We start from the raw sequence: 20,277 nt of genomic DNA on the forward strand, positions 1-20,277 counted from the left end.
TATAAGTGGAATCTAAAGAAAAGCCATACTCTCAACCACTTGCAAACACAGCCATACATTCACAGTCTCACTTAACACACAAATACGTTCACATACACACTGACACAAACAGCTTCACCCTACTAGACTCTTCACTACCCTACACTCGCAAACACACACATATGCCTCACATACGCGTTCTCAGTCAAAAGAGTGGCCTCGGGGAGACCTCATGGCTGAATCAAATGCTGGTTAATGCTGCTGCTTTTATTACACCAAAGGTCTTATTTATTGGAAGATGAACACAAACTTGGCATACTGCTGTTACAGTGGCATGCATTCTCTACAGTGTGGCTTCAGAGCTCAAGATCACTGCAGCACGCACACAAGAACTGCTCCCGAGAGGAGGGAAAAGAGGGAAACTGCAGATCCTTGTTTTCTCCAGTATCAGCAGACTAAAGGTACTTCACCACGACAGCAGTTGAGGAAGCTCATGTGCTGGGCAGGTGTGTTTTAAACAGCTAAACAGGTGTGACAAGGGATCTAGCTGTGGGTAAGTTCCTAACACTTGGAGCCAAGAGTACTTCCGGGTAAGTATATGCTCCCTAAACAGGCAGCACTGACTAAGGGTGTGAGGGAGGGCGGCATGCTTAGGACTGCAGCTGAGATAGGTTAAGCTACCAGGAGTCCTCAATGAGGGGAATCCTGGCTTCACGAGGAAGAATAAGACATGATGGCTCTGTCACAATAAGGCCACTAAACTCACAGCGAACGAAGACCTCAGAGGAAGCTCTCATGACTACAGGAAAGCAGCTCTATCCTCTCTGATGTCAGGTGCCCCTTGCTGGTTGGGCACATGCCCTGAGACCTTCACATGGTCCTTTCTGAGCTGCAAAACATCACTTAGCACAACGGAGCAGAGGAAGGGGCCACACACGTCAAGGTCATGGGACATCACCACTAAGCGTGGCTGTCTGTTGCTGGCAAGTGTCTCAGCTCCCTTTCCTGGTTGGGCCGGGTGCCCTGGTGTATCTGGAGAGCTAATCTGAAAAGAGGCTGGCAAAGGACTTCCTCAAGCTCCGGATGGTCTCCGCTTTGGCTTCATCCTCATTGGCTGAAGACCGGAAGAAGGAGGACTCAGAGAAGCTGAAGGCATTTGTCAGGGACTGCGACTTGCTTCAAGATAAAAACCAGAGAGAACATGAGAGGGTGGTGTTCCCAGTGAGGCAGGGAAGGAGGGTGACATGAGAATACACAATCAGAATCCCCACTCCCACCCCAGGGAGACCAAGGTGACAGAGGAGAAAGCCAGCAGTGATGTCCTACCAGGACCTTGGGAGGTCCCTGTGCTATCTTTCCTCACCTTCAGTGCTGCTAAAAGAAGAAAGGATGGGGGCAGCGTGGGAGAGAGGGAGAAAGGAAAAAAGAGAGAAGAGAAAGAGGGAGAAGGGAAAGAGGAAGAAGGGGTGACTCAAAGGCTGTTTCTTTTATTTCATACTAAAGGGCCAGCAGGCTAAAGTTCAGAGAGCCCAACTTGGTAAGTACTAATCTAGGAATTTCACACTGTTCTCCTTTGATGAAATGTAGCAACCAGGGGCCCATGGGCTCTTGTACTCTCCTTTCCATCAACTGTCAAGTGGTGAAGCCAGCATCAGAAGACCTGGGTCAGTCTTGGTTCTGCCACTCACTCACTTTGACCTTTGGCAAGCCATGTGCCTCTCTGGGAATCAGTTTCTCACTGGTGATATGTAGATGTTTAGTAAAATGATCTCTAAGCCTTTTCAGTTCTTTCTATTCTCCTTTTTTTCCTGATTCCAAAGGAACCTTTTAGCTTGGCACAAGCTCTAGGGCTTCAATTTACCTGTTCTTAAAATGGGCACAATCACCATTGCCGTCTTCCTCAGAGGAGCCCTAATATGTCTGTGGGGTTCAGGATGTCCATGGGCAACAGAGATACCTATCAGGCCTACACAAGGTTATTAGGCAGTTTTCTAATCAAACAACCCAAATCACACACATTTTAGGGATCAATTTTTCCCATGAGAGACTAGTGATTCAGAGAGAAAAACTGTGAAGGCAAGAAGGTCAAGGGGAGGCCAAGCCCAGCACTCTAGAAGAGGATGGGAGGTCTGGCATCTCCAGTGGCCTGTCTTGTCTCCTTCTTGACTTCCACACTGTGTCTCTTTCCTGCTGGTTTCTGGCTCGAGACTCTTCTCCTGGTGTCTTAGAACTCCCAATCCTCCCTGAAAATCGGGGTGCAGCCCTGGAAACTCCCTTCTACAGGAACGTGAGCGGTTTCTCTCCTCCTGCAGTGACTGTGAACAGATGCCTTGCCTTTCATTAGGGCTGGGGATGAGACCCAACACGCTGGCCTCTGGGATGGGGGGAGTCCTCTGCATGTGCAAGCCAAGGGCATCAGGTACAAGCCTCCAGCTTGTCGTCAGGGGCTGGCTCTATTCAACAACTTCATCCCAGAGCAGTGACAACCCAAAGATCTGCCCTGAAACTGGGGTGAGAGTTGGCTAATGAGAAGGTAGGAGAGATTAAAAAGTCAGCACGCAGAAAACTGGGCTAAGTGGAGTTCATGGGCCAAGCGAGATGTGAAATGTGCCACTGAGCAGAGCTGGGGAGCAGGAGTGTGTGATGCCTCTCTTATGACCCAGGACTGGAGACCTAGGGAAAGTGATCATCTGGACCACCTGAACCTTAATCCTGGCTCTGCCACTAACTGGCAGAGTGGCTTTGAAAAAGAAAACTAATCGAATCTCTTTAAACAATGTTTTATCATCTATACAATGACTAGATCATCTCTAAGGGCTCATTTAAGCTCCAAAATACTACAGCCCCCTTTTCTTCCTCCCTGAAGATTCTCATCACATTACTCTGAGAAGCCCTGATGGGTCACTCCCATTCCCCCAAGGCTACAGCTGTCTTTGCTGACAGGGATGACAGAGGTCTGTCTGGGGACACTGAAGGCAATCAGAGGCACTCTGTTTCTGGGGGAGAGGGTGGAACTGACCACCATCCATACCAGGTGCTGTCCCCCCCCAAGTACAGCAACACTATTTTCTAGGGGCCCTCAGTTCTTTCCTCCGAAGCAGGATAGTGTGATGGGGGCTTCCAGAGTTACTGCTGGGAACGAGGGAACCCAAGAAGATGGAGTTCCTCAGCATCTCTATCTTGCCACTCCTCTGACGCCCACACCAGAAATGGACCTCCTTCTGACAAAGCTGAAGGTAAAAATGTTGAAATGGATTTAACTGCTTCCCCCTTTTCCTTCTGGGTAGGCTTGCTGATTGCACACTCTAAACCCTGAGTCAGAGGCAGGAAGAGGATTTAAAAAATAAAATTTTTTTAGAGAGAGAGACACACACAGAGAAAAGGAATGGAAAAAAGAGTAGGAGACAGGATTAAAAAAAACAACCTTAAGCTAGTACAAGAATAGGAGAAGGGGTAGTAACTCCGCCTTACCGCCACTCCCCAGGAAGAAAGGGGAGGGTTTGAGCTTCTAGCTAGACCTTAGACTTTCACTTCCCTCTTTCCTACCCTCTCCAATCAACCCCAACCATGCCCCCAACCAAAAAAAACCCACCAAAAATCAACCCTCCCCCAGAAAAACCCCACAAAAATATCTGTAGGAGGCGGCCAGATTGAAGGTGCTTTCTAGCAGCTCTGGAACTAAGGCCTGCGAGGAGGGGCAGGAAGAGGGGGGGGAAGGAGCTGCTGAGTTGTCTCTTACTTGAGCTGTGGGTGAGGCTGGGGCTTCTGTGGTGGAGCAGCCGGGGGTGGCTGGGCCTCTGCCAGGGAGCTGCTGCTGGAGGGTGCATCTCCGTGGGTGGTGGGGCCGCCCGGCCGCTCAGGAGCCGAGGAGGAGGAGGAAGAAGAGGAGGAGGAAGAGGAGGAAGGTGGCAGTGATGGTCCAGGGGGGAGCCGGCGTGGAGGCAGCACCTTGCCTGGGGGTTGCACTCCTTGGGGTTGCCCAGGGCCCCCTAGGTTCAGTACAAGAAAAACTTCATAATTTAACCATATCAAAGGGTTTCCTTATTAGAATCTACATCTCAAAGGGTGTGGTTAGTTAATTACTGAAATGATAAGCTCTATTACAAGCCACCGGAGGCTCTGAAGGGCTCCAGAGCAAGTCCTTGATTACCCTCATACAATGCCACTACTTGTTCCTCCTCAGAGACACAGCACCTCAGTCACAGCAGAAGTTAGGAGGACAGGAAAGAAAATATGGGATGAGTGGCTGTGATCATAGGCGAGCTCTCTTACAGAAGGCCCCCCAGACTAGAGGGACCTCCTCCCTCTTCCCCAGAGGTTCCTCAGGTACAGACCAATCTGCCCCATGGTTTACTAGGAAGTCTCAAGTTCCACACAACAGATGCAGTGCTGGGTGGTGGAAAGAGCACCGGTCTGGGAATCAGAAAACCCAAGACATAGTCTATCAGTGACTCCCTGAGCAAGTAAGCAAACTTTTCCAGGCCTTGGTCTTTCCAACTATAAAACTGTTAAAAAGTAAGTCCTAATCTTGTTATCTTTCAAGACAGTAGTATTTCAAAGAGGATAATGGATGAGAAAGTTACTCAAAAAGTATTCTGTGCTTTATGATCACTGATCATCACTGACTTAGACAGTTTTTATGGAGCTGGCCTTCATCCTGCTCCCAGCCTGCAGTGTCTGATTGCCAAACCCCAGGCCCCACCAGGGCTTCATTTTAGCATTAACTTAAGCCCATGACCAGGATGAATCTTTTGTTTCCAGGTACTCTTTTACCTCTGAGTATCATCCTCAGGGGCTTCAGTCCCTCTCAGGTGTGTGTGGTGAAATTCTCCAGAAATCTAAGCCCCATTCTCCCCTGGGGGTGTTGTGGGCACCATCTGGCAAACAGCCCCCTAAAAAGGACCAGGATACCCCTCTCCCAGCATAAGACAGAAAACCATCTGGTGGCCTGAAGAGAAAAAAGGGCATTCTTCCTCTGGTGGTTGATAGGCAGTAAGTGAGGTACCAGATTGCTCAGATTTTGCTGAGGGGGTTTCCTACACTCAGAAGTCAAAAAATGAGCCCATCAGCACATACTGACTAGTGGAAGTGAGGCATAATTGGCTTGGGAGATCCAATTTCTCAGTCTCAATCCCAGAGTCCACATCCATGGGCCTGCTGGAAGGAATGGGCTTATAGAAACTCAAGAGCAGTTAAGAGTTGTGTTGTAATTTAGTTATCTAAAAACACTAAAACATCTGTATCCTCTGGAGAGGCAGAATTGTAGTACGTACCACTGTGCCTCCATGACAGTCAGCCCATTTCCTCATTACATGGCAGGGGCTCCACTTTATCCTCAATTACCAATTAATACCAGGGTTAGTTACCCATAAATAAATACATAAATGAATAAATAAGTGGAATTTTGCACGTTTAAGAAGTTCCAAGTTCAAATCAGATAACTAGTGAAGACAATAGATTAGCAGATTATTTCATGTTAACCAGTTTTTGCCTTTTCCAAAGTTTGGCATCATTTATATTAGCATTTTCTTGTAAAGTACTGCAGGTTGATAGCTCAGCCTCTTGGACCAGAAACCTGAGTGCTTTCCCACCTGTACAGAGATGCTTGAATAGCCAGAAACTTTACAACTTAACACTGAAGACAGATATAACTTTTCCTTTATTGCACATTAAGCTGTACAAGAGAGTCACAAAAGAGAGGTACTTCAATCACACTTCCAGCATTGGCTGAGGTTCTCCCAGCTGGATTGGTACAAAAAAAGGGGACAACATCAGAAAAGAAATGGGTACAAAACACCTAAATGGCAATCCTATACTGTGACACAGATGTCCCTCAGGCCACAGAGTTGTCCCTTAGCATGCTGCCTGAGGGCACATGACAGTCAGGTTACGCTGTCTGCTTGCATTTGGCAGTGGGAGCCCTAATCAGTTTCTCTCCGACCTGAGAGACCTTGGCTGACACCATCCTGGAGCCTGACTGAATTCAAATGGCATCTTTGTTTTCGTGGCTCACAAATGTCACATGAAAAGCACCTGGATATTCACACTGATAACATGCAGAGAAGCAACACCACCATCAGCTCACCACTTGGACAAAAAAATTTTAAAAATAAATAAATAAAATGTATTCCTCCATTCTGGGAAATGTTGCTTTATTCCTTTCTATCATTTCATCAGATTGGGAGGTATTTAAGGACTTGATTCTTATGAAACCCATCTGGAAGTGCGTAAATGCATATATGTATATATTTACAACAGATTAACTACCATCATCCTCTAAGGGAGGGATTACAGACGAGAACACTCATACTCAATGCATTTCCCTGTAGCCTCAGACTTTGCCAGCAACCAACGGAGAAACCAGGACATGTAACCCTTGACATACATATCACATAACATACTACCAATACTTTATTCCTCAGACCTGGTAATCCAGAACAGTGACATGTAAGTATAGAAGTGAGAAGGAATGTAAAAGTAGAGCTAGAAGCATTTCTTCTAAAAGGCAAACTGCTGGCATGAACTCCCATGGACCACGGTGCTAGAGGAGGCCACTTGGTGCCCATTCCCAGCCTGGCCAGGAGATGGCAAGATGAGGCACCGGACCTGAGGCCTGGTTTAATTAACTGCCTCATCACCTGCCCAGAGCTGCTTGTCGGAGGAAAGAGGACAAACTGGTGAAGGTTCTTCAAGAGCCATGGCTGTGGAGCCTCTGCCCACAACTCACACAAGCTAAAATCTGAGACCGTTCCTCTCAGGAAAGATAAAGCTCTTCATTCTCAGGCTCTGGAGGGTCTAGTGACAGCTGAGAACTAAAACGGGAGTTCACCTCAGGGTTCTGTAGGCAGTGCACTCACTCCAGTGAAATGGGACATTTCTCATTTGGTCTCATGTTATGATGCCTCAGGAGAGGCCAAGAGCAGAATGGTCGACTCCTTCCCAGACTTTCAGTAGCTCCCTGCATTCTATGACCAAAATTGCTACAGAATCATCTCCGTACATAGGTCAAGCTTTGGGGAATACGAAGCAGCCTCAGTTCCACAGAAGCACACAGATGGCCAATTCAGAAACAGCAACGAAGGAGAAACAACTCAGGGGGACAGATCAGCACACAGGAAACACTCACAAGTTCACTTTGATATTGCACATCAGCGGCCCCATTATTTTGTCTAATCTCATAGCTAATTAGTTAATAATAAAAACAAGGGTGCACCGAGATGTAAAATACAGAACACATTCCTGGAAATAGATTGTTCTTTATATTTCATGTCATCACTAAAGACACAAGAGCTCTACAGGCACAGCCAGCCTATTCACATAAACTCAAACTGTACCAAATTTTAGCAAATGGAGAAAAAAGTGGATGCCTTCAGATTCAATGGATGAAGCTATGGAAATTAGACCTTGAAAATCTCTTAAACTTCTATCTATTTACCCTAGTCATGCAGAAAGGAAGCAGAAAGCACAGTTCATTGAAGATCCCAAGCACACTCATGGAGGTAAGCAGGGGGTGGGGGGCGGTTCAATCTGAGGAGGAGGAAGACAGGAGTTGGGTTGTGGTCTTTGTTTCTCCCCTGTCCACCCCCACCCCAGTCCTATTTCACCCCATATTATGTAATACTTTAAAAAATACTATCAAACCACCCAGAAGATAGAGTCACACTGGACTTGGGAGAGGCACAATTCTTTTGTACACTATTGACAAACAGCCCTGGAATCACAAGTTATACAGAGAAACATAAGTGAGCATTACAAGCACGAACAGGAACAGGTACACAACCACACAGAGGAGCTGACACTGCATAGGAAAAACACAGTCCAGTCAGCACTGAAAGAATGCAGAAACGGCACCAATGGGAGGGTCTGTTGCTCCCCTCCCCACTTTCCTTTCTTTCCTTGTTTATTTTTGGCTTAAAATTTCCGCTTTGAAAAATTAACTACCAATCACTTTAAGAAGCTGGGACTTGTTTTGGCCCTACTGCAATGCCATTACAGTCGAGAATATACTGTAAACAACCTTGGGGGGCTGGCCGCTGAGGTGGGGTCTTGCTGGAGTCCGGATCCTTAAGTGTTCCACTCTGGAAGACAAAAATGCAAAAGAGATAAAAACAAAACTCGGAGCAGATTCCAAAGAGAAACCCTGTGCCTCTGTGGCATGGCTGTAGTGGGATTCGGTGGGATCCGGTGGGATCTGGCCCAGAGGCTTCTACTATTCCCAGAAATGCCTCAAAGGGATTCTCAGCCTCTGGGGTGTTGCTAGGGCACAGGTGTAGGCAGCCTGGGGCTTAGAACCACTACCCTGATAGGCAGTGTCTCAGACCTCCTCAACCCCTTTTTTCATTTCACTCTCTTTTAGACTTACTCTTTCTAGAAGTTTTGAGTCTTCTAACAGCATCTGGTTTCTTCTCTGGGGGCCTGATGTCCAGCTCCCCCTTGTACTCACAGGCCTGGCTTCCTGAAGGAAGGATCAACACTAAACCCCAGAGAGCTGATTGGGCGTTAGGTGACTCCAGGGGCCATAAAGCCAGGGCGGCTGGACCAGGTGACTAGCCTAGACTTGGCTCACTTCTTGTGTGGAGGTAACTCTGAGGCTGACTCAAGGGTCAGATCCACTCTGGGCTGGGCGGGAACTCCCACAGGCAGGAACTTGAAGGAGGGGCAGTCGTTTGTTTCCCAGAATCCTCCTTACCCACAGGGAAGGAGTAAGATGTTAATGTTTGTAAAAGCACTCAAGGCCAAGCTGTTCTCCCCTCTCAAAGGGCATAATTACATTTTGCCCAACAACATGGCTCCACTCCCATGCTGCTTCTCCTCCCAGCTGTGATTCTGGTTATGCCCTGACAGGATCAAAGATCATGTGACTTCAGTTTGTCTAACATTTGTATTAAAGGCAGTGAGCATTTGGAGCTTGAATTCAGCACAGGGGAAATGCTCTATAAAGCCTAAGAGCTGCCAAGTGTGCCGATGGTGATGTCAAAGAGGGAGCTTCTGAAGGCAGGCTTCGAAATGGGCTAAGTACGTCTTCAGCATTCTCCCACTTCCTCTTTTAGTGCTCCTCTTCCCTTGTGACATGCCCCGCAGCCCTACTCCCACAATAAAACTGTTTCTCCTCCTGTTCCCCATTTCCCATGGGCCTCTGATTCTGGTCATCTGTCTCCTTTCCTGCCTCCTAAGGCTTGTTTTCAGCTCCACTACCAGGACAGCAGAAGTGTTACCCTTTCCAGGATCATGGCTTTTTTATAATGCAGAGCCTAAAAGTGTTCTAAGAGGGTTTCAGATAATAGGAGGCAGGGGGCCTCTGAAATGTCCTTAGTGCCACTACATCAGAGGTTGCCCATTCAATCTATAATCCCCAACCTCTCACAGATCACAGCAAGAACACCAACACTTCCTTTCCCCTTCTTCCAAGCACTCTCATGGGATACATGAGGCTTGGTCTGAGCCCTGGCACTGAAATATCCACACCCAATAAGGCAGCTAGAGGCCTTGCCATCCAGTCAGCCATCAAGACCTATCAGTTTTTCCCTCTTGGCATCTAAGATTCACCATCTTCTCTTGACCAACTCTGGTCAGGCCTATATCATTTCTTGCTTAGACTACTAGAATAGTCTCCCAGTTCTTTTTTTTTTCTTATTTTTTATTGAAGTATAGTTGCCATACAATGTAATGTTAGTTTCAGGTTAGAATCGTCCGACAATTCTTTAGTTTCTTCTCTTTCTAATCAATCTTCTCCATGGCTACCTATTATCCTCCTAAACTCCTTCCCTAATTGCTCTAAATAATTTATAACTAACACTATATGTGCCAGATAACACGATGGACACTTTTACGTAGTATTTCCCTTAAACTTCACAACAGCTCTATGAGGTAGATACTATTGTCAACATCTCTAATTTTTAGATAAGGAAACTAAGGCCCAACTAAGTCTGGTGATTTGCCCAAGGTCACATGGCAGCAGCTAACGCAGCTGGGATGTGAGCCCAGGTAGTATGATGCTCACCTTCTCTTCCTGTTGCCTACAGGATGACATCCACATTCTTCAGGCTGACATCAGAGACTTGCTTCAGCATGGCTGGGAATTGACCCTTCTAGCCTTATCTCCCCCTCATGTCCTATACACATCTGCTCCTTCCAGGCCTGACTCCTCACTGTTTCTTCTCTAGTCTAGGCCACTCCATTGTTTATGCTGAGTACCCTCCAGGAACACCTTCTCTCCTTTTTTACCAATCCAATCCAACACATCCTGGAGAGCAAGATCAAGTTCTAACCTATCCATGAAATCTCCTCTTCTGAGTGCTCCTTTTGATTGTGATCTCCTCTCTGAAATCATATAATAGCACTTAGCAGACTCATACTATTGAAGGGGAGCATTTGCAGCACTGTCTTGTTATCCCGAAGACTAGGATGACGCCTCTAAGAAGACTGCCAGATCCTTGAGGGCATGAACTATGTGTCTTCATCTTCTCATGAATTCCTAACAAATACAGTGCCCATTTTTTTCAAAGAAAAATTGGGATATATGGCCTGGTATAGGAACTATTTATTAAAAAGTTAAAATAGAATGAAGAATATTTTGGAAAATTCAAGACTTGTCATTTTACTAATATCATCAAGCACAGGGCTGAGCACCTAAGAGGTCCTTAATAAATGCTTGTTAAATAAATGAACATGCAACAACAATGAAAACTCAAAATGGAGTAGAGTATAAGTCTTTTGAGAGAAAAATGTCGTTAAACCATAGATGTTAAACCATGTTGTATTTGGTATCAACTCTGGTGAGCAGCACATGCCTGTATATCAGATGGAGAAGGTAAAGTCAAAATAAGCCTCAAAGAAGCCAAAATTGCTTCCATCAAGAATGACTAATCCCACCAAGTTAGGGGTACTGCCGGCTCAAGGGTTCTTTCCCATTGTCATTTTGTTCTTTCTCTTGATCTGACTGCCAACTGGAAAAGAAGTCTGAGGCCAGGATATAGCATTTAGTAATGGGCACACAGGACACACAGGGTGTCAGTTTGTAATGCTGCAGACAAACATTTGATGCAGCCGGAGGTACATCAGTGTCTCAACAAGAGGCAGTCATAGGTCCATTGCTCTTTTGGCTGATAAGCCTCAGGAGAGAGCACTGTGACCAGTTCTGGGCACCTCTTTTTTTCTTTCTTTTTTTTTTTTTTTGAGGAAGAACAGCCCTGAGCTAACTGCTGCCAATTCTACTTGAGTTCCTGACATGCTCAGACTGGGCTGGGCATTAACTCCAGCCCCCAACACACACGCATGCATGCAAACACACACACACAGCAACTTAGGTCTCCAATAGTGTCTTTAAGATTGGGCAGCAGAGTGACTGAGGAATCTGGGCTTTTGTGTTAGGAAGACTTCGGGTTAAATCTAAATCTGCCACTTACTAACTCTGTGACCTTGGGCAAGTTATTCACCCCTCTGCACCTGCCTTTCTTCAAAAGTTTTCCATGATATAAAGTAAGATTACCTATCTATCAATCAATCAATCAATCAAGTGGCTCCAGTAGGTGCTAAATAAGATACACCAGATGATGGTAATGGTGATATTCATAAGACCTTTTCCTAGGTCTCACTCCCCTGATAGAATGCGCCCTGCAATGTGTTCCCATTCCTGGGCTTCAGAGACCTTTATTCACTTGTGATGGCACAGCCTCCTCCGGGTTCCCTGACAAGCCATCAGTGTCATGGCCTCACAGCCTGAGAGGGACACTCAGAGGAAATTCATGTAGTTTGTGGAGCCAGGCTCTTGCCAGCCCCCTCCCCCAGGGCCTCACCCTATACCACTGACAGCTGCCAATGAATCACCTCAGACCCTGGTCTAAAACTAATGGCCAAGATGTCCTCCTCCCAGAAAATTGTTATTTTCAGAGACGGTTATAGAAGACCATAGAGCATAAGGGCTGAACCGGGGCCAATGGGCAAAAGCTCCAGAAAGGTAGACTTTCACTTATAGGAAAAACTTTCTATAGTACAAACAGTGGAAGAGGCTGTCTTGGGAGGTAAGTGTGTTCACGCAGAGGCTAGAGAATTACCTAACAAAGATACTATAGAGAATATTCTTTCACTAAACATGAGATAGATTAGATGAACACTCCAATTCCTTCCAACCCTGAGAATTTATGATTCCAGGAACAATTTTAAAAATCCCACAGATTAAGCTCTAACGATAGAACTCTAATGCAACATTCACAGCAGGAGCTGAGGGGTAATTATACCATGAAGGTTGGCCCTGGCTCTCCTCAGCCTCAGAAATATCCACGAGACACCCAAAGATGCACTGAGCCCAACGGTTCCCTTCCAAAAGCTTCAGGGGAAAGCTCTCAGAGGCAGCTGTTTAGGCTGGAGCCTGGGAACGTGCTTTGGCCACCCTTGTCTGGCGCCTAGAGAGCTTCTCCTGTCCTCGACTCCACCAAGGTTGTGGACTGAAGAATTCCCAGGGGCTAGGGGAGGCGGGAGGAGAGTCCCCTAGGACTGTCCCTTGCCAGGCTGAGACTCTCTGGCTCTGCCCACAAGTCTTCCGTCTGCTGGGGCTAAAGGCCTATTCCCTGTGGGGTCTGGCTATCATGGGATCTGTCTCCAGTCACCAAGAACCGCCTGGGATGCCGAATTCCACAGAAGTCTGGCCACTCTGGCGTCACTGCCAAAGTCTGGCTTGCAGCCAGCCCGCAGCAGGAACTCATGGCCAGACTGAGTTACAGAGTTTCCCTCAGAAAGCTAGGTTGACTCAAACAGGTAAGAATGTGCAGTCTAATGCTTGTGCCCAATTGCAAACAAAAAAGAAAGAGAATACACTGCCTTACAGCAGCACAAGAAAAATACCCCAAACAACTCTGGGCTTATAGAATGATAGCAAGCTCAGAGGGTGTCAGTTTGTAATGCTGCAGAGAAACATTTGATGCAGCCGGAGGTACATCAGTGTCTCAACAAGAGGCAGTCATAGGTCCACTGCTCTTTTGGCTGATAAGCCTCAGGAGAGAGCACTGTGACCAGTTCTGGGCACCTCTTTTTTTCTTTCTTTTTTTTTTTTTGAGGAAGATTAGCCCTGAGCTAACTGCTGCCAATCCTCCTCTTTTTGCTGAGGAAGACTGGCCCTCAGCTAATATCCATGCCCATCTTCCTCTACTTTATATGTGGGACACCTACCACAGCATGGCTTTTGCCAAGAGGTGCCATGTCTGCACCTGGGATCTGAACCAGTGAACCCTGGGCCGCCGAGAAGTGGAACGTGTGAACTTAACCGCTGCGCCACTGGGCCTGCCCCAACGTGGGCACCTCTTTTAAGAGGGACACTAGTGGGGCTGGCCCGGTGGCGCAGCGGTTAAGTTTGCACTTTCTACTTCCCCAGGGTTCGCCGATTCGGATCCTGGGTGCGGACACGACACCGCTTGGCAAGCCATGCTGTGGTAGGCGTCCCACATATAAAGTAGAGGAAGATGGGCATGGATGTTAGCTCAGGGCCAGTCTTCCTCAGCAACAAGAGGAGGATTGGCGGCAGATGTTAGCTCAGGGCAATTCTTCCTCAAAAAAAAAAAAAAAAAGGAGGGACACCAGTGAAATAAAATGGGCACATGTGGCAGATAGGATGGTGAGAAGTGTGGAAATGACATCTTTCCTCATGTGACTTTAGGCAAGTTACTTAATCTCTGAGTCTCAGTTTCCCTGAATGAGCCAATTGTAAGGATTAAATGAGGTAACTGTGGAAGCACCCAGGACAGAGTAGAAGATCAAAATTAGTCAAATGTAAATCTGATCAAGATCAAGGGCTAGCTTGGGTAGTAGTGAGCCTCCTGGCATTAGAAGTGTGTAAGCAGGGCCTGGACAAACTCTTGTCAGATACGCTATAGAGGGGGTTCAGGTAGTTGCAGGCATATGACTTCTACAGGCTCTTCTGGCTCTGGGTTTCCATTAATTCTTTCATGCATTTTTTTCAGTTCTTTATGTGTCTGAGAGATAAGACAAGCCCTTCTTAGCTGCAGAGTCTTGAGCCCAGCAAGACCTCAGGGCTCCTGGGCCTAAGGAGAGGTGTCCTGCAGGCACAGGCTTTGAGGAGCTTGGCAAGAACAATGTGCTGCTGCCCTTCATCAAAGCTGATTGGGCTGATATCCTGCTATGCTGAATCCACTGGGCTTTAGTGATCAGAGAAGGCAAAGGGGCAGGAGAGAGCTGGTGAAGCTCAGAGACTCCTCCAGGTTGGTAAGTTCAGCACTCAGTTGTCAGGAGGAGGAGAGCAAGAGCTTCCCTTACACAGGCTCACAGAGGCCCAGGTCTCTCCATTCTTACCATTCCCTATGCTCTGGTGGGAGCATTAAAAGGGCACAGTCCATGGTATTGTAGAGCATTCCCTGAACTGGGGACTAGAAGTTCCAGCTCTCCTGCTTATAAGCTGTGTGACCTTGGACAAGTCATTTGCATTCTCTTTGCTGATATATAAAACAGATAGAAATACCAGCTCAAACCAGCTCACATAAGAGTTGCAAGGCTCTAAATAATGGCTACACTTCGTAAACTATGAAGTGCTAAGCAAAGTAATAAGTGAGTATCATTACTATTATTTAAATAATAATAAATATCAATCCAAAGGAATGAAACTCTAACAGTAGGATTTCATGCATCAATGGAGAAGATATTGGTAGGTGGCTTCCCTGTTACCTGGTACATAGTAGTTCAGTGTGTGTGTGGGGGGGGTGGATTCTAGGTTAGGCTATATCATGCCCTCTGTATATCATTGACTTGTTCCAGGAAGGTCTCTGAAGATGCAGAAAAGTCACTTCAGAAACAGTAAATATTAGCTCTGGAGGTGACTAGAAAGGAAATCACTGATCTGGGAGAGTACCAAGGCCATGGATGAGGTTTGTAGGTTTTTTTCAAAGGCACTTTTAATTTGCCACACTGTGGCTTTCAGCAGACAAGCTAGGAGAGAGGAGCTCCTATCTGAGGTCCCAACAGGATGGAAAGCTGAGGAAGGAAAGACATTGAGTGACCCAATTCTTGAGAGTTGTTGGCCTGAGTCCAGCTACCCACACCAAAGAGGAAAGCCTGTGCTTGCTCAGCATATCTGAGACAGGAAATTAGGAAAGGGTCTCAGGGACTGGCCCCAGGAAAGAGGCCAGGCCCAGCTCCCTGCTGGACATGCCACAGGACTATTCTGATCAGCTCCCCCAGGCCCTGCTCCCCCGGTCTAGGACCCTGGGGGGATGAGGCAGCAGGAAGGAATGCGATCAGGAGGTTGTAGGTTCAGTCAGAGCAAAGGGGACAGCATGCTTTCAGGCACCTTGGGATCTTTCTGGGATCATCCCTGCAGTCACCAGTGCTGACCTTCCTTCCTCTGAAAGGTTATAAAAGGTGCCCCCAAATGAGCTCCTCCTCCTCCTTTCATGAAAGGAATTGCTGCTCTGAGGGCAGAGCTCATCTCCTGGATTGGAGCCCTCCCATAATCAGTGATTTCCTAAGGACAAAAGAAATGTCCCATGGGGGCAGTCCATGAGACCTATGGGGGCACTGAGGGGCAGGTCACACGAGGTCAGAATGTCACTTCAAGTGATTAAAGATGTCCCTTAAAAGTTAAAACAGCCTCAAAATAGTCAGTTTCCCTTAATAGTCTATTGGGGGATCTGGTCACTAGCGACTTTATCTGAACCTGCCTCAAATCTCACATTTTCAGCTTATAGTCACTGGGGAACAAACTCCCTAAAGCCAGTCCTGCTAATGAGAAGCAGGAAGGTCTTTCATTTGTCCTAAATTTACTTCTTCTAAGCTAAGTGAAGCCCTCAAAGTCCCATGTTTGGTGTCTGAGCTGTGTCCCCTCCCTAGCTGCGTGGCCCTTTAAGACTCCAGTGAAACCCCTTCTCAGTCTTGGTCTCCTTGCACTCAAGAGACCTCATCTTTTTCGGGCCTTTGTAGCTGGAAAGACCTGGCTGGAAATGTTTTGAGTATGTCTTTGGACCAGAGAGCCAATAAAAAAAGGACTGGCAGAATGTCCCACCAGAGGCCAGAGGTTATTAGGCCTCAGTCCTTCAGTTCAGAGCTCTCATCACTGCCTTTCCCAGGTCTGTGGCTAGCACACAGCCTGGATCACAACATCTCAGACCTGGAAGGAGATCTGAAGTTACCTGCTCCAACAGCCCTGGCCCCCAGCCCACCCTTTCACAATGTCTCTGACAAGTGGCTCATCCTGCTCCTGCCGGAGCATCAGCAATGATGTGGCAGCCACACACGACTTTCCAGGGCAGCCATTTCCTCTCTCAGCACAGAGAGCTTACTCTTGTCTTCCAGTCAGTTTGCCTTTGGCACCAGTGCTATCCCATGACAGCTTTCAGAGAGCGAAGATATTAAGTCATGGACTCCTTGAGACTATTGCTATTCAACTGCAGCTCCTTTTTTACTTACAGATTTGTCAAATGCCTTAACTTCCTAGTTTCTCTCCCTGAGCACACTCCAGTTAGAGTGAGAGTTTGTCCTTGTTACACTGTAACACTGAGACTGGAAGAAACATTGGAAGTGTGGTCTGAGCAGCTCAGGGAATGGGAAGAGGCTTGTGTTCCTCCTGGACACCATATGCTCTTTAATGTTTCCAAAGGCCAAGTCCTAGAATCACTCCTCATGAGTTAATTCACAAGCCAAATAGAAAGCCCATCATTGTCCAAAACCCCTGCATTAGCAATTCAGCCCTTGGCTCTGGAAGATTTTACAGGAAAATAAAAAGAGTGGAAGTAGCGTAATGGGAAATTAAAAAAAATTAGCTACATGAAGGAGAGCACCAGAATGCCAAATCTACTGGCATGACCTGAAAGCTTTGTCCAACTGAAGTTCTCGTCCTGGTTCCCGGGAGTCTCAGAGCAGCACACACCTCTCCAGCGCCCCAGGATTTAAGGTCCAGCTCAGATCCCAGACCCTAAGGGTCAGTGAATGTGAGGAAGGATGGGAGAGCAGGGCACACAGGGAGGAAGTTCCATAGGTATACAGCCTGGAGGCTTCGGCCATCACTGGCCACCAGGTGTCACTGCCCCCTTGAGAACAGTCTCTAAAGCACTTCAGAGCCCATAGAGTAGAGGGCCACTTGCCCTGGCCAACTGTCAGGGCAGCCCCAAAGCTGGCAGTCCAGCCAGGCAAGGGCCAAGCTGTCATCAGCCAGATAAGGCTTTTCCACTCACCTCCCTGCTATCAGTGACATAATCAGTGCCTCTTACATCCCTGCCCCTATTCCTTTGACCTGGGCATAGCAGCTAGCCTGGGCCCACTCCCACGACTTTGATCTTTGTTTTCTATAATTTAATCCATCTCAGGCTAGGGGGCTGGCTGACAACAAGGTAAGGTGTGCCCTCTGTTCACCTCCTCCCCATTCTCCTTTAGGTGCTCTTCTAGAATCAAAGAAATGAAAGCTCTAATGATGGAGCTGTAGCCAAGGAAAGAGAGGGAGAAGAGGGAAAGGTAGACAATTGGCTAGTCGTAAGTTTGTCCTGGTCTTGACCTAGGATACTGGGCAAGAAGCAGCTCCTAGGGTTTGTGACTCAGGCCAGAAGCTCTTTCAGCCTGAGCTGCCAGAGCCACAGAATAAAGAGGACAGCAAGAGGGGCTTGACTGTGAGGAATGGAACGTGATTGAGTGATGGCACCTAAGGACTCAGTTCACCGTGCCAAGTCCTGGCTAGAACCCACGTAATGTCCCTTAGTTTACATTCATTCCATTCACACACTAACAAAATTGTTCATAGGATCCTGACACCAACTCTGACATGCTGCTAAGGCTAGTAAAGACACTTATTCCAACTGAAAACTCATTCAGCAAATATGCATTGCAATGGCATATCAAGGGGAGGGTTGGGGGGTGGTTTGTCTGAGCAGGACGAGTATTTTATCACTGTCATTTGTATGGAATTGCTATCATATGGTGATAATAAAACGCAGATAGACTTAGTTTTGTTATTACTATTTAATTTTTCTACCAATGACTCACTGCACCTGGGCAGACTACTCCCACCTATCCCTCCCTAGTATACCCATGATGGATTCAATGGCTACTAGGTGCTAGCTACTCTGCGAGACCCTAGAGAGACAGCAGTGAACAAGTCCCTACTCTTGAGGAGCTTACATACTAGTGGAAGAGACAAAGAAATAAACAGGTGAGAATGATCTTAGCTGATAGCAAGTGCTATGCAGAAAATTAAAGAAGGGAGGGGTGACAGCCAGTGACTAGGTGGCAACTTTGGATTGGATGGTTGAGGAAATATCAGTTATACGGTAATGAAGGAGCCAGCCACGCAAAAACAAGGGGAAGAACATTTCAGAGAGAGGACACAGCTAATACAAAGCCCCTCACCAGTCTGGCTAGGGCACAGTGATCAAGAGCGAGGTTGGTACAAGGGCAAAGAGACAGGTAGGGGCCTTTGTGAATTGCTTGGGAAAAAATGGTAGGGGAGACAGATTTAAGGGGAAAAAACAAGAGTTCTGCTTTGGCCTTTTACATTAAGGTCACCTTTTAGACATGCGAATAAAGACAGCAAACAGGAGTTAGAAATGTGAATCTGGAGTTCAAGGAGTGGTGATGGCATGAGATAGATACAGGCTGGCAAGATCACCAAGGAATGTAAACACAGACCAAGTTCTGGGCACTGACATTTAGAGGTTTAGCAGAAGTGCAAGAGCCAGCAAAGGAGCTGAGAAAGAGAAGCCAATGATGTAGAATGAAAACTAGGCAAGGGTAGGGTCCCAGAGGCCTAGAAAAGAAAGTGTTTCGAGAAGGAGGGAGTCATCAACTGTGTCAAGGCTACTGAGAAGTCATGCAAGATAAAAAGAAAAGTCACTGGGCCTGGAGACATGGAGGCAACTTTAACAAAAGCAATTTCAGTGGGATGGTGGGGGTGGAATGTTGACAGGAGAGGGTAGGAAAAATATGATGTGATGAAGGGGAGATAGTAGATGAAACAACTCAAGAAGATTTACTGTGAAGGAGAGCAGAGAAATGGAGTAGTAGCTGGAAGAGAATACGGGGTTGAGGGAGATCTTTGTTTTTTATTTTTTTATCTTTAAGTGTTTTTTTTCCTCTTCTTCTTCTCCCCAAAGCCCCCGATATATAGTAGTATATTCTAGTTGAAGGTCCTTCTTGCTCTGCTATGTGGGATGCCACCTCAGCATGGCCTGATGAGCAGTGCTAGGTCTGCACCCAGGATCCGAACCGGTGAAACCCTGGGCCGCTGAAGTGGAGTGCGCGAACTTAACTGCTCGGTCACAGGGCCGGCCCCTGTTTTTTATTTTGTTTTTGAAATGGGAGATATTTGTGTGTGGATGTGATAATCTTCTGGGAAAGGAGAAATTGAAGATGGAAAAGAGCAGGGGTACGTGAAAGCAAAACGGAGGTGAGATCCAGATCACCAGTGGAGGGCGGGCCTTAGAAGTAGATTCATGTGGGTAAAGATGCAGGTAAGCTGGGAGATGTGACAGCGAGAATATGAAGGCAACCTGGTCTGACATCTCTATGGGCCTGGAGCCACAGGCTGAAATGAAACGACTGAAATGTCTCCTCAATCATAACCAATGGAAATGTGCTATTACCAATGAGAAATGGGAAGTGGAAATATGACCAGTACGGTCATGACTTCAAGCCCAAGTTGCAGTATTTTGCCAAGTGTGACAGAGTGTTGGATGTCTTCTGGTTTTTGGGTGGCCAGGGGTCAAGGCACAAGGCTCAGGAGGAAGCTAACAGAGGATACAGGAAGACACTATCTGACAAATGGTGACGACCTCTGTGAATTCAGTTATGATTTCAATTTGGAACATAAACCAAGTTTGGACAGAAACTATACCTCATTCATCAGTGTGGCCCTAAGTCTATTAACTAATTTTAAGCACATACTTTGGGCTAGAGCTGTACTAGTCAGTGGAAACACAGACGAATAAGGCACAACCCCTGCCCACAAGGGGCTGAAAATATTTGAGAAACATTTGCCAAATTAATTTAATTATAAATATAGTAAAGAATTTGGCCTTGCCCAAAGAGAGATCTGGCCTTTGCCCCTGCTCCTGGGTGGTAACCTCTAAACTCTTGGAATTTCCTGAGTGATAGGACTGTCTTTGTTATTCACGGTGGGGGCCCCTCAGACTACATCTGATAGTGTATGATAACCAGAAGACTTATGATGGGCCCCTCAGGCCACAAGGTATTAGCCTGATCTCCAGGGAGTGGGGAGTTGGAGACTGAGTTTAACCAGGTGATCAATCAATCAAGCATGCCTACTGTTAAAAAGGAACAGGGGCCGGCCTGGTGGCACAGCAGTTAAGTGCA

The 20,277-nt window shown here is 46.9% G+C and overlaps 1 protein-coding gene across 1 annotated transcript in view; it reads right to left on the reverse strand.

Annotated features, from left to right (window-relative positions):
• Positions 1-244: 244 nt before the first annotated feature.
• SYN2 (synapsin II) overlaps positions 245-20,277 on the reverse strand; it is a 174,613-nt gene continuing 154,580 nt past the window's right edge. Inside the window, exons 11-13 of the mRNA XM_044754059.2 lie at positions 7,997-8,057; positions 3,719-3,968; positions 245-1,155 (exon numbers count right to left, since the gene is read on the reverse strand). Of these exons, the coding sequence (XP_044609994.1) occupies positions 1,020-1,155; positions 3,719-3,968; positions 7,997-8,057 (447 nt within the window). The 3' untranslated portion in view covers positions 245-1,019. The remainder of the gene's footprint in view (positions 1,156-3,718; positions 3,969-7,996; positions 8,058-20,277) is intronic.

This window comes from Equus asinus, chromosome 21, assembly GCF_041296235.1.
Source record: "Equus asinus isolate D_3611 breed Donkey chromosome 21, EquAss-T2T_v2, whole genome shotgun sequence".
NCBI lineage: Eukaryota > Metazoa > Chordata > Mammalia > Perissodactyla > Equidae > Equus > Equus asinus.